Consider the following 13,458-nt stretch of genomic DNA (forward strand, 5'->3'; position numbering starts at 1 on the left):
CCTTTATAGGGGTGTGATGTCCTCTGTCTTTTTTTAAAGTCTTCCTGTCACTTCTCAATCACCATTGCTGACACAGTTAATCTAGATTGAGATTCCAGCACCACCATCCTAGCACCTATTCTTCCCCCACACCAACATTGTCTCTACCTCTAGTTTAGCTCCCTAACAATGTCAATGAGTATAGTTCTGTGGCTATCTATCATAGAACTAAGAAGATGTGTCCTTCATACCAGCAAGTAGTAAATTCTCTTCCCAACACATACGCCTGCCACTTTCAAATTTCCACTTCCTCTCCCATAAGCAAGCAACAACGTAGCAATTTGCGGAGCTTGTGCCACTCTTTATCAAGCCAGAAAAAGACCAGTAATGCCCACTACCTTCGCAATCCTCATGTTAAGATGCACACTTTCTGGATCTGGTGATGCTTGGTGCATAGTTTAATCAGATCAAACTTGAGTCTGATCTGATCCATCAAGTGATCCCGAAAAAGATCAGATCTGACTAGGACTGCTATAGTGATCAGATAAAACAGTGAGCCACTTGAGTTTGATCTAAATCAGTCCATAAGAGAAGTTGATTCAGCTTTTTTCAAATTAATACTAATTCAGACATTTGAGATTATTCATGAAACTGGATGGCAAAAATTATAGTCTGTTTAGGCATTATATTTTAAAAATTCTTAGAATGGCAAGAACTTTGGAGTTATATCGAAGATGAAACCACAAGATCATCTGAAAGAAACCAAATAGATCATCAATAATGTGAAACTCTAGATATGCATTATATATAATTTATAAATCAATTTGATTGCTTTTACATGCAAACAACAATAAACTAAAATAGCAATACTTTAAGTCTTTAACTGTATCTCATAATTATTGTTCTGAGTATGAAAATAAAGGACTCTGCAACAAATGTTTATGCGAATGCATTGCAACTATTAGAATACAAGACATTTAGTATTTGAAAACTGAACATGAAGTAGCTATCCAAGACTGCTGAATATCAAGGAGCACCAACCTAATTTATTTAATATTGAAGTAAGATAAAGAACAAGCAAATTCCAGGCAAGAGCTTAGTTGAATCAATACCTCATAAACCTTCCTTCTATCATGCAGGAGGTGCTGCGGCTGTAATTCATTAACTAAAAATGGCCTAATAACAGCAAAAAGTTATTATTGATCTGAATCAAGAGAACCTGTCAAGGTTAAGATCTCGTAAATGAAATAAGATGATTGGAAAAGTAGTTTGAAATGAAGCTGTGACTATCATTAGGAATCCAGGTGTAATTACAAGTAACATAGTAACAGTGCAATCAGGAATTTGGAGAAATAGTATCTGGCCGAGGAAAAAAAAATTGAAGTGAGAATTTCCAGAATGGTAAAGGACATTATGATTTCCTCTTGTTTTGAGATCAACATATCATATCATAATCCATCATGCAAGTATCTTCTCCCTGATGCTAATTAATGCAACCCTAAATGACTCAAAGACAACATTAATTTATTGTGATTCTTCTTTCATGTTGAGTACGTTAAAAGCTCTATTAGACTTTAAACCTTATCTTAACACACTTAAAGATGATTAAAAGATGAATGGTTCCTTTACCCCAAACAGGTATGGGCATAGGTACAACTATTCTCTCAGGAAAGGAAAACCATAATCGACTAAAAATATTGATGGAGACAAGTGGCAAACTCTATTAAAAGTCTATAAGCGCAGAAATAAAGATTCTAAAACTTCACTATTAATTTGGCATGTCTTGGAAGATGATAAACCTATTTGGAAAATGATATAAAGTTCTTCAATTCCTAAGGGTTGAAGTCAAAAGTCGGCATTAAATGACCAACAATTCCAATATGCTTTAATTTCCCATGCTCGGAAAATTATAGCATATTTACGAGTCTTTTAAGTTTCCTATGTGTCTTTATAAGTTCTTTGTGTTTTCAATGAGTCCATCTATTAGCATTTATATTGCTTGAGTCCTTTGTGAGTCCTAGTATAAATGTGTGTACTGATCTAATGCTGGGATATGAAATAGATATCAATATTTTGAGAGTTCTCTTAGGTTGTGTGATACAATCTCCTTATGGTGTGATGCCTAGGAACCCTTAGGTGTGATACCTAAGTTTCTACATTCCTTACCACTTTATTCCATATTTCTACTTCCCAAACTGCCCAACACTCAATCTCCTCTTGAACTACATCATATTTGGTATCAGAGCTTTAGAGCTTTAATATGTCTACAAGATCCAGGAGGAGCTTTAAAGGAAAGTTGACTGATAATCAACGTAATGAGATACTTATTCGCATGATGGAGCAACTTAATGGCATGCAAATTTGTCTAAATGGTGTTGAAACCATGATTTATTAATCTAAAGGTGATCAAGTCCAAGGAGAGCAAAGAGAAACATTTCAAGCAAACAACAACTTGGTTCAATAAGGATTTCCAACACCACAACAGTAGCAGCCTTTTTCTAATTGGCTAGAGGATTTCTTGAGGTAGAAAATAATTACCAAGATGTTGTTGGAGATATCACAAAGAAAGTTCGAACTGAGGTGTCAGGTTTCGAAGGAAAAGTGAACCCCACTTTATTTGTTGATTGGCTTGCAGCAATAGAAGAATATTTTGATTGGTACAACACGTCAGATGATCGAAGAGTGAGGTTTGTTCGAATGAAGCTCGTGAGTTTAGCAAAGAAATGGTGAACCAATGTGAAAGAAGACATAAGGAGAGTAGGGCAACCACCGATCAACTCATGGTGGGAGATGAAAGCCAAACTACGAGAGAAGTATTTACCTATAAATTATTATGACAAACTATGTGATCAACTAATTAATTTAAAGTAGAATCATTTGTCTATGGCTGAGTATATGCAAAAGTTTGATGAGTTAAAGACAAAGATCCTAGACTAAGTCTTGCAAGGTTTAAAGTTGGATTAAGGTCTAAAATCAAAAGGGAATTGTTAAGACAACCACTTTACAGGCTAGAACAAGCTTTCCAAGTTGCCATGAATATGGAGGAGTATCTAAATTATTCATTTGATAAAAAACCTATAAAAGAATTCATGAAACCAACCAGCAAGCAAGAGGTGGATTCGTCAACTCATTTAATCCGCAAAGTGACTCTAAACCGCCTTTCAGACTGACTGAGTTAAAGAACAAGGACAACATATGATTCAAATGTCAACAACTGGGTCATATGGCTTATAAATATCCTAAAAAGAATCTACATATTGGGATAGAGCATAAAGATGATGTTGAAAATCAAAAAGCATAACAACAACAACCAAGCCTTATCCCACTAGGTAGGGTTGGCTATATGGATCCTTTTATGTCATTGAGCTCTATCTCTTACTATATCATCATCTATATTTAAATAAATTTTATCTTGGTTTATTGTTGCTAACCAAATCTTTTTTGGTATTCCTCTTCCTTGTGTGATATGTGTTTGTTATAATTTCACATCGTCTAACTCGAATATTTATTGATCATCTAAGTACATCCCCATATCATCTTAAACGTGTCTCTCGGAGTTTTCCCTCAATAGATGCAACTCAGACTTTCTCTCTAATGCTCTCATTTCTTATTTTGTTCATCCTTGTATGTCCACACATCCACCGTAACATCCTCATCTCTGCAACTCTTATCTTCTGTTCATGTGCTAAAGTCATAACTCAACATTCAACTCCATATAACATAGCAGGTCTAACTACGATTTTGTAGAACTTTCCTTTAAGTTTTAGAAGTACTTTACGATCACATCAAATACTCGATGCTCTCCTCCATTTCAATCATTCTGCTTGTATTTTTTATAAGACATCTCTCTCAATTCCTCCATCATTTTGTAAAAATAATCCTAAATATTTAAAACTCTCGATTTCGGGCAACTCTTCATCTCCTATCTTAACAATTGTCTTATTACGTCTAATATTGCTAAACTTAAATTTCATATATTCTATCTTTATGCTACTAAACCTAAAACATTTCCCTTCTAGTATTTCCTGTAAATATTCTAATTTAGCAATATCATCTACTAAAACAATATCATATGCAAACAACATGCACCATGGTACTGTGTCTTGAATATGTGCAGTGAGTTCATCCATAATTAATATAAAAAGAAAGGGACTTAGAGCTAATCCTTGATGTAACCCTATCATTATTGGAAATGCTTCAGTTACTCCGCTTGAAGTCTTTATACCGGTTGTTACATTCTCATACATATCCTTAATTAGTTCAATATATGTTATGCTAATACCTCTCTTTTCCAGAATTCTCCATATAATTTTTTTGGTACTCTATCATAAATTTTTTCTAAGTCAATGAATATCATATATGGATCTTGTTTCTGCTCCCGATATTTTTTAATTAGTTGTCTGAGAAGATGTATAGCTTTTATTGCCGACCTTCCAAGCATGAATCCAAATTGAATTTCGGTCGTTGTGGTCTCCTTAATTTTATTTCTATTACTTTTTCCCAAAGTTTTATAGTATGACACATTAGTTTAATACCCCTATAGTTTGTACAATTTTATACGTCTCCCTTATTCTTATATATGGGAACTAGAATACTTACCCTCCATTGATCGGGCATTTTTTTCATTTTCAATATCATATTAAATAATTTTGTAAGTCATTCAATACCTTGTTTCCCTTGGCGCTTCCTTATCTCTATCGGAATATCATCTGGTCTAACGACTTTTCCATTGTGCATCTCATTTAAAGCTTATTCTACTTTTGAAGTTTGAATTCTATGATAAACATTTAAATTTCTATACTCATTTAACCTACTTAAATTACCTAAGTACGCTACTTAAATTTCTTCCACCACTCTTTTATTTCTCCATCGTTTACTAGTACCATATTATATTCATCTTTAATATATTTAATCCACTATAAATGTCTCTTTCCTCTTCTTTTGTATCCAATTTTTTATATAATCATTCAAAATTTTCATTTTTCTTCATTCACTACTTAGTCTCTATCTTGGCTATTGTATATTTTTTAAAGTTTTTCTTATTTTTTACAAAAATATAATTCCTTATAATCTGTTCATTTTTCCTTCACTTTCTCTTATATTTTCTCATTCTACCCCCAAATTCCTTACTTAGTGTTTACATGTCTCTTTGACTCACTGCGTACACTGTTAGCTACTATTTTAACTTTGATACCATCTTATCCTAAAGTAACCATATATTTTACCTAATACTTGTACTCTTATTTTCTCCTTAAATATATTTTGTTTTCCATCTTTTAACTTACATCACTTAATTCTAAGAGTTGTATATATTTTCCTTCTATTGATACTTGCTTAAAATCAAAAGGCATAAGCAGAAGAAAATTCTTTTAATTATAGAGTTTATATTGAAGATGATTTGAAAGAAGATGAAGACACTTCTTTGGCAAGTGTTGTCAAGCGTATTCTTACTACTCCAAAAGTCGAAGGTGAAGATTGGCGATGAGCATCTATTTTCCATATGTTGGTTCGTTGTGGGAATCAAGCAAATAGGTTAATTGATGGAGGAAGTTGTATGAATATTGCCTCAGCATCTATGGTAGGCCGCCTCAAGCTTCCTATGCAACCACATCCCCAACCATACAAGGTCGGATGGATAGATTACACAATCATTCCGGTAACACAACACTGTCTTATTTCTCTTTCTTGTGTAAATTATAATGACTATTTGGGGCGATATTATTCCTATGAAAGTAACTCATATACTTCGTGCAAGACCTTGGTTATACAATCGAGATGTGCATCATTATGGCAAGGGGAACACCTTCACTTTCATGTTCAACAACAAGAAAGTATTATTGAAACCAATACAGATGGCTAAAATGAAGAAATACAAGCAAGAGAAGGCAAAGACTGCTAGTAATAGTGGAAAATCTCTTTACGTACAAAGAAAAAATTTCCATAGGAGAGTAGAGAAAATTCTATTATATATGCTCTTATAATCAAAGAAGTATCTGCTCCCAAAGTTTCTTTATTTCCTCCGGAAATAACTATGCTATTAAATGATTTTTCTGATGTGGCTCTAAAAACAAATTACCTAGTGAGGTTCCACCAATACGTAAAATTCAGCATGTTATTGTTTTTGTGCCAGGTTCACAACTACCCGATTTACAGTCCTATCGAATGAATCCAAGCAGTCCTGCTTAATCAAAGAAGCAAGTGGAAAAATTATTGTCCAAGGGTTTCATTCAGAAAAGTTTAAGCCCATGTGTTGTCCTTGCATTGTTAATACCAAAAAAAGATGGTAGTTGGCGCATATGCATTGACAATCATGCGATCAATAAGATTACTATCAAATATTGATTTCCAACTCCTCGCTTTGATGATATGCGGGATATGTTGGCTGGTTCTTTTATCTTTTCAAAAATTGATTTAAAAAGTAGGTATTATCAAATACGCATAAGGCTAGGAGATAAATGGAAAACATCTTTCAAAACTAAGATGACCTTTATGAATGGCATGCCTTTTGGTCTTTCCCATGCTCCAAGCACATTTATGCGCTTTATGAATCAGGTACTACAACCATTTATCAGAAAATTTCTTGTTGTTTATTTCGATGATATCATAATTTTCAACAAGAATAAAGATTATCATCTTATCCATTTGCAACAAGTCATGAAGATTCTTCGTAGAGAGAAGCTTTGTATAAATTTAAAGAAATGTTCCTATATAACTTCCTCTGAGGTATTCTTGGGCTTCGTGGTTTCATCTAGAGGATTAAAGGTTGATCCTGATAAGGTAAAAGTCATCCAAGAGTGGCCGTTGCATAGGAAACTACAAGAAACCAGAAGTTCTCATGGCCTAGCAACATTTTATAGGTGTTTCAAAATTTTCAACACTATTACAGCTCCTATAACTGATTGCATGAAGAAAGACTCATATGTTTGGACTAACACAACTTCATAAGCTTTTAAAGAAGTAAGAAAAAGATTGGTTGAAGCACCTACTCTTCGACTACTAGATTTTTCAAAGGTATTTGAAGCAAGGTTTAAAATTTCGACCCGTGTCGAGGTTTCGGTCTCAGACCGGAACGATATGATTTCGGTATCGTGTCGTGTCGATACGATTTCGGTATCGTGTCGTGTCGATACGGTTTCGATACATTATATAAATATATATAAAAGATAAATATGTTTATTATATATTTATCTACTATATATAATAAACTTTGGTTGTTGTTGTATTAATGTTATGTAACTTTGGTCATGGCCGATCCCAAGCCCGGATAAAGGAGGAGGGTTGCGTTAGGTTGCCAGTCAGCGTCAAACTATGGCAAATATTCAATAAATGAATCCATTAAACTATTGTGCTAATGCTAGGTTGTTCCCCGAAAGGAACACGTTGCAGGGTCCGACTGTAACGTCTCGGCAAGGATCGCTACATCTCCAGAACTTGGGTGTAGTGATAAATATGTAAGAGTTCGCGTTACAGGGTCCGACTGTAACGTCTCAGCAAGGACCGCTACATCTCCATGAGAACTTGGGTGTAGTGTTAAATAGGCAAAAGTTCTCACATCATAGGTTAGATAAGAACAAATATGATAGGAAAACTAATAATCTAAGATTTGGAACATGGAATATAGGAACTCTCACTGGTAAATCAATGGAGGTAGTAGATATGATGATTAGGAGAAAAATTAGTATTTTGTGTGTACAAGAGACAAAATGGATAGGCGAGAAGGCAAAGATAATAGAGAACTCGGGTTTTAAGTTATGGTACACTGGAAAGAGTAAAGCAAGAAATGGAGTGGGTATCATTGTAGATAGTTTGTTAAAAGATGAAGTTAAAGGATGAAGTTGTAGGAGTAGTTAGAAAAGAGGATAGAATTATAGCCCTTAAGATAATAGTGGCGAAAGAAACTATGAACATAATTAGCGTATATGCACCACAAGTAGGATTAGATGAAGCTACCAAATCAAGGTTTTGGGAGGACTTAGATGAAATATTACAAAATATTCCACCAAATGAAATGATTTTAATAGGAGGTGATCTAAATGGGCATGTCGGAGTGAAAAATGAGGAATATGAGATAGTACATGGGAGTTATGGGTTTGGAACGAGGAATGAGGAAGGGAAAACTATATTAGATTTTGCGATAACATATGACCTTATATTAGCTAATACGTTTTTTAAGAAAAGAGAAGAACACTTAGTCACATTCAAAAGTGGGAATAATAAATCACAAATTGACTTTCTTATGGTTAGGAAGAAGGATAGAAAGATTTGTAAAGATTGCAAAGTCATCCCTGGAGAAAGCTTAACTACCCAACATAGGGTAGTAGTGTTGGATATACGCCTCAAACATAGTATCAATAGAAAGAAAATATATACAATTTCTAGAATTAAGTGGTGGAAGTTAAAGGATGGGAAGCAACATATATTTAAGGAAAAGGTAGAAGTACAAGCATTAGGTGAAATATACGATAACTCTAATACAACATGGGATAAGATGGTATCAAAGTTGAAAATAGTAGCTAAGAGTGTACTCGGTGAGTCAAAAGGGACATGCACCACTAAGTAAAGAATCTTGGTGGTGGAATGAGAAAGTACAAGAGAAAGTGAAGGAAAAAACGAATAGCTTATAAGGAATTATATATTTGTAAGAACGAGGAAAACTTAAAAAAATATACAATAGCCAAGAAAGAAGCTAAGAAAGTAGTGAGTGAAGCAAAAAATGAAACTTTTGAACGGTTATATCTAAAATTGGATACAAAAGAAGGGGAAAGAGACATTTATAGAATAGCTAAAGTGAGAGAAAGAAAAACAAGAGATCTTAGCCAAATAAAATGTATTAAAGATGAATGTTGTTAGAATAATTGTAGGGGTATTTTTGTCTTTCGGTATATATCTCCTTTTCTATATAAAGGCCAAACTCGTGGTTCCTAAAACACGAGAATTTAGGTTTTGCTTTGAACATGGTATCAGAGCAAGGTTAAAACCCTAATTTCTTTTCTATCTTTTCTCCCTGCGCCGCCGCTTCCTCTGTCTCTATCTTTTCCTTGACCTCGCCTCCCCGTCGTCGTTTTCGCGGCGTACCTGTGCGGCCAAGCCCTAGCCGTCGACGCTCCCTTCCTCCTCCATCGTTGACCGCCTCAACCCATTCTCAAGGGCGGTGCGAAGCGCCACCGCAAGGTCCTTCGAGACAACATCCAGGCTTCCGGCGCCTCGCGTAGAGGGGCGGCGTGAAGCGCATCAGCGGCCTCATCTACGAGGAGACCCGCGGCGTATTGGAGATCTTCTTTGAGAACGTCATCCCCGCGCCGTCTGCTTCTTCCTCGAGGGTTTGCGCCGCATCTCTCTTCGGCGAGTTCTGCCCTAATCCTTGGCCGCACTGCCGCCACCGGAGGACGCACGGAGCAAGCTTCTGCTGCTGTTGGATCTTCTGCCCTAGCTTCGGTTCTTCGACGTTGTTGCACGGAGCTTCGCTTTCCTCTGCCCTGTCACCAGCAGCAACAAGCTCGACGCCAACCAAGAAAAAAAAAAAAGGAATTTCCAGGGGGCAAGCAACTGCAGCCCTTCCCTTTTCTTCTTTTGTGGTTGGTTGCTAGGAATTCTCTTCCAACATAAGCAAGCTCACTTCGTATATTCCAGCAGCCTGGTTCAAGTTCTATTCATGGCTACGTCTGGCGCCCCAAAGCCAGATACCATAATCTTTACCAACCATATCACTGCACCTCTTTCTTCCGAGCAGTTGGATGGTAAAAATTATATTTCTTGGGCATCTCACATTGAGCTTTGGCTTGTTGGACAGGGTTATGAGACACATCTCACTCAAACTGAAGAAGATGTTCAAGTCGCCGATCTTCCTCTGTGGAAGAAGGTTGATGCTCAGTTGTGTTGTATTATACGAGCCACCATCCATCCATCTTTTAGGAATGTCTTCCGTACTCATAAAACCTGCAAAGCTGTTTGGACACAAGCTCAACAACTCTTTACAAACACCTCTTGGCGGCTCTATCAAATTTGTGAAGATCTCATGACCATCCTCAACACCCATCAGATTAAGGATTCAATGTCAACTTATCTGGGTTCAGTCTCTAGCCTTCTTTGTGACTTCAATGAACTGCTCCCACCTGCGGCCGATCCTGTTGAAGAGCTTGAAAATCGAAAGAAATTTTTTGTCTCTGGCTTTATATGGTCTGCCCACAAATTATTCTCATGTCCGTGACCAGATCTTGGGCAGCCCCACAGAAGCTACCATGGAGAATACCTGGGCTACTCTTCTCCGTGTCCCGGCCAAAGTCTTGACGATGTCTTCTTCTGTTCCTGTCGACTCGTCAGCTTTGGTCTCTCGACACAAAGGATCTCCACCTCGTAAGGGTGGCAAAGGTCGTCCTTTGTGTGATCACTGCCACCGACTGGGACACACGATTGATAAGTACTGGAGTCTTCATGGTCGTCCTCCTCGTGCTGCCCAGGTCGTTCAGAGTTCTATTGCTTCTTCAGCTTCCACTTCCCAGTTAACACCAGATTCGACTCCAACACCTTCCTATACTGACTTTCTGAAATGGTTTGAGGATCGTCAGGCTTCGGGTTCCACTGCTACCATTGCACATGCTGATACTTCCTTTGCTGGCATATCTCGTTCTTCGGGTCCTTGGGTTCTTGATTCTGGAGCCACCGATCATATCACTGGTAATAAATCCCTATTTTCCTCTCTCACTACTTCTGATAATTTGCCAATGGTAACCATGGCCAATAGTTCTCAAACTCAATCCCAGGGTATTGGCATTGTTCATCCTTCTTCATCTCTTTCCATTCATAATGTTCTTTATGTTCCCGACGCTCCCTTTAATTTATTATCGATAAGTCAACTTACGCGATCTCTTGATTGTATCATTTCTTTTACTAATACATCTGTCTCTTTAGGACCGGAATACGGGGAGGATGATTGGCTTCGGATGTGAATCTCATGGCCTATATCGGCTTCAACAATCCTCTTTTGTTGGTTCGGCGGCGGCATCTCCACTACTTATTCATGCTCAGTTGGGACATCCAGGTCTTAATAATTTAAAACAGTTACACCCTAGTCTTTCTCACTTAGAGTCTTTATCTTGTGAGTCGTGTCAATTAGGTAAGCATGTTTGTAGTTCTTTTTCTCCTCGTATTGAGAGTCGGGCTATGTCTCCTTTTGCTTTGGTTCATTCTGATGTTTGGGATTCGAGTCGTGTTTCTTCTACAATGGGGTCAAGGTATTTTGTTACTTTTATGCGATTTTCCCGTTATACGGTTATATCGATGAAGGATCGCTCGAATCAGTATTATTTTGAATCCTTTTTTCTTGAAAGAAAAACTTAATTTGGCACTTCTCTTCGAACTTTGCAAAGTGATAATGCACGCGAGTATTTATCTACTCAATTTCGTACCTTCTTGACATCTCATGGTGTGTTGCATCGCACGTCTTGCCCTCATACCCCTCAACAGAATGGGGTTGCAGAACGCAAGAATCGTCATCTCCTTGAAACCACTCGAACTCTTCTTCTCCATTCTAATGTCCCTCATCAGTTTTGGGGTGATGTTGTACTTACTGCATGTTATCTCATCAATCACATGCCTTCATCCACGCTCCAAGGTAAAATACCTCATCCGGTACTTTATCCGCATCAGCCTCTTCATCCTCTACCACCTCGGGTCTTTGGTTCTATATGTTTTGCTCATGCTCTTGATCCCGGCATTGACAAACTCTCTCCCCGGTCTCATAAGTGTGTCTTCCTTGGCTACCCACGGTCTCAGAAAGGGTATAAGTGTTATTCCCCTACTCTTCGTCGGTACTTCATCTTTGCTGATGTCACATTCTTTGAGTCGGTTTCTTTTTTTGGTCCTTCCGCTTCACAGACTGAGGTTTCTCCCTCTCCACCAGCACCAGTAACTATCTTTTGTCCTCCGGAGGCGCTTCTATCATCTCCAGCCTCGTCTCCTCCTTTGCAGGTTTATCAGCGTCGTCCTAGTTCTGCTTTGCCGCCGACCAACACACTACTGTGGGCAAATCTTTGGAGCCAAGTCCTTCGCCGTTTCCTCCGGTCCCATCTCCTAACTCTGATGTTCCTATTGCACTTCGAAAGGGTATGCGTTCCACTCGTAATCCTTCTCCTCACTATGTTTCTTTAAGCTATCATCGTCTTTCCCCATCCTATTATTATTGTCTGTCTTCCTTGTCATCTGTTTCTCTTCCAAAGACTGCAGGTGATGCCTTCGCCCATCCAGGATGGAAACAGGCTATGCTTGATGAAATGAGTACCTTACAGAGTAGTGGGACTTGGGACCTCGTTCCTCTACCTTCTGGGAAGTCAATGGTTGGTTGTTGATAGGTGTTTACAGTGAAAGTTGGTGTAGACGGCACGGTTGATCGGCTTATGGCTCGTCTTGTCGCTAAAGGATATACTCAGGTATTTGGATTGGATTATGGAGACACCTTTTCTCCTGTTGCCAAGATGTCTTCTGTGCGTCTTTTTCTGTCTATTGCTGCAATTCGCCATTAGCCCCTTCATCAGTTGGACATCAAAAATGCATTCTTACATGGTGACCTGCTCGAGGAAGTCTACATGGAACAACCTCCGTGTTTTGTTGCTCAGGGGGAGTCTTCTGGTCTTGTATGTCGCTTGCGGAAATCTTTATATGGTCTCAAACAGTCACCCAAAGCATGGTTCAGTAGATTTAGTACCGTAATTCAACAGTTTGGCATGACTTGGAGCGAGGCTGATCATTCTGTCTTTTATCGCCACTCATCTACTAGTTGCATCCAAGGTTTAAAATCTCGACCCGTGCCGAGATTTCGGTCCCAGACTGGAACGATACGGTTTCGGTATCGTATCGTGCTGTGCCGATACGGTTTCGGTATTTTTTTTATTTATATATAGTAATTATTAGATAAATATGTTTATTGTGTATAATTTAAAAATAAGTTGTATATTGATTTTATATAAGTTCTCCGTTATTGAACAACTTAATATTGTTAGAGAAAATAATTAAATATAGTTTTCTTTAAAGAAAATTGATTTATTAATAACTCGAATTAAAATTGATACATCATAATATATTAACTTACTAATAAGTGGTGTGAATCAAATGGAAGCATTAGTTCTTGTAAAATTTTATTTAAGTCAACTCTATAGTTCTCTAACGCCCAGATTAAATAATCATAATTATATAAATTAATAGATGCTATTTTATATATAATAATGATATAAATTAACTATTTATTTATTTAATTAATTAGTAATTTAAATAATATATATTTAAAATAGTAAACAATATATTAGAATAACAATTAAATATTAAAATAGAAAAAATACAAAATAATTTTAAAAATATCATAATATAAATTTGATTTTTTTTAAAAAAAAATTTAGAATTTTTAAAAAAAAATTAGAATTTTTAAAAAAAATTTAGAATGTTTTTTAATTTTTTAGATTTTTTTTTAAAAAAATAATTTTTTAAATA

General features: G+C 36.8%; 1 protein-coding gene across 3 annotated transcripts in view; it reads right to left on the reverse strand.

The window, feature by feature from the left end:
- Window positions 1-13,458, reverse strand: part of LOC122012189 (inositol hexakisphosphate and diphosphoinositol-pentakisphosphate kinase VIP1-like) — a 70,596-nt gene that overhangs the window by 38,522 nt on the left and 18,616 nt on the right. For all 3 annotated transcript variants that reach the window (XM_042568643.1, XM_042568642.1, XM_042568641.1), the window contains exon 5: window positions 1,092-1,155. In XM_042568643.1, the coding sequence (XP_042424577.1) occupies window positions 1,092-1,155 (64 nt within the window). The remainder of the gene's footprint in view (window positions 1-1,091; window positions 1,156-13,458) is intronic.

This window comes from Zingiber officinale, chromosome 8A (assembly GCF_018446385.1).
Source record: "Zingiber officinale cultivar Zhangliang chromosome 8A, Zo_v1.1, whole genome shotgun sequence".
In the NCBI taxonomy this organism is placed as follows: domain Eukaryota; kingdom Viridiplantae; phylum Streptophyta; class Magnoliopsida; order Zingiberales; family Zingiberaceae; genus Zingiber; species Zingiber officinale.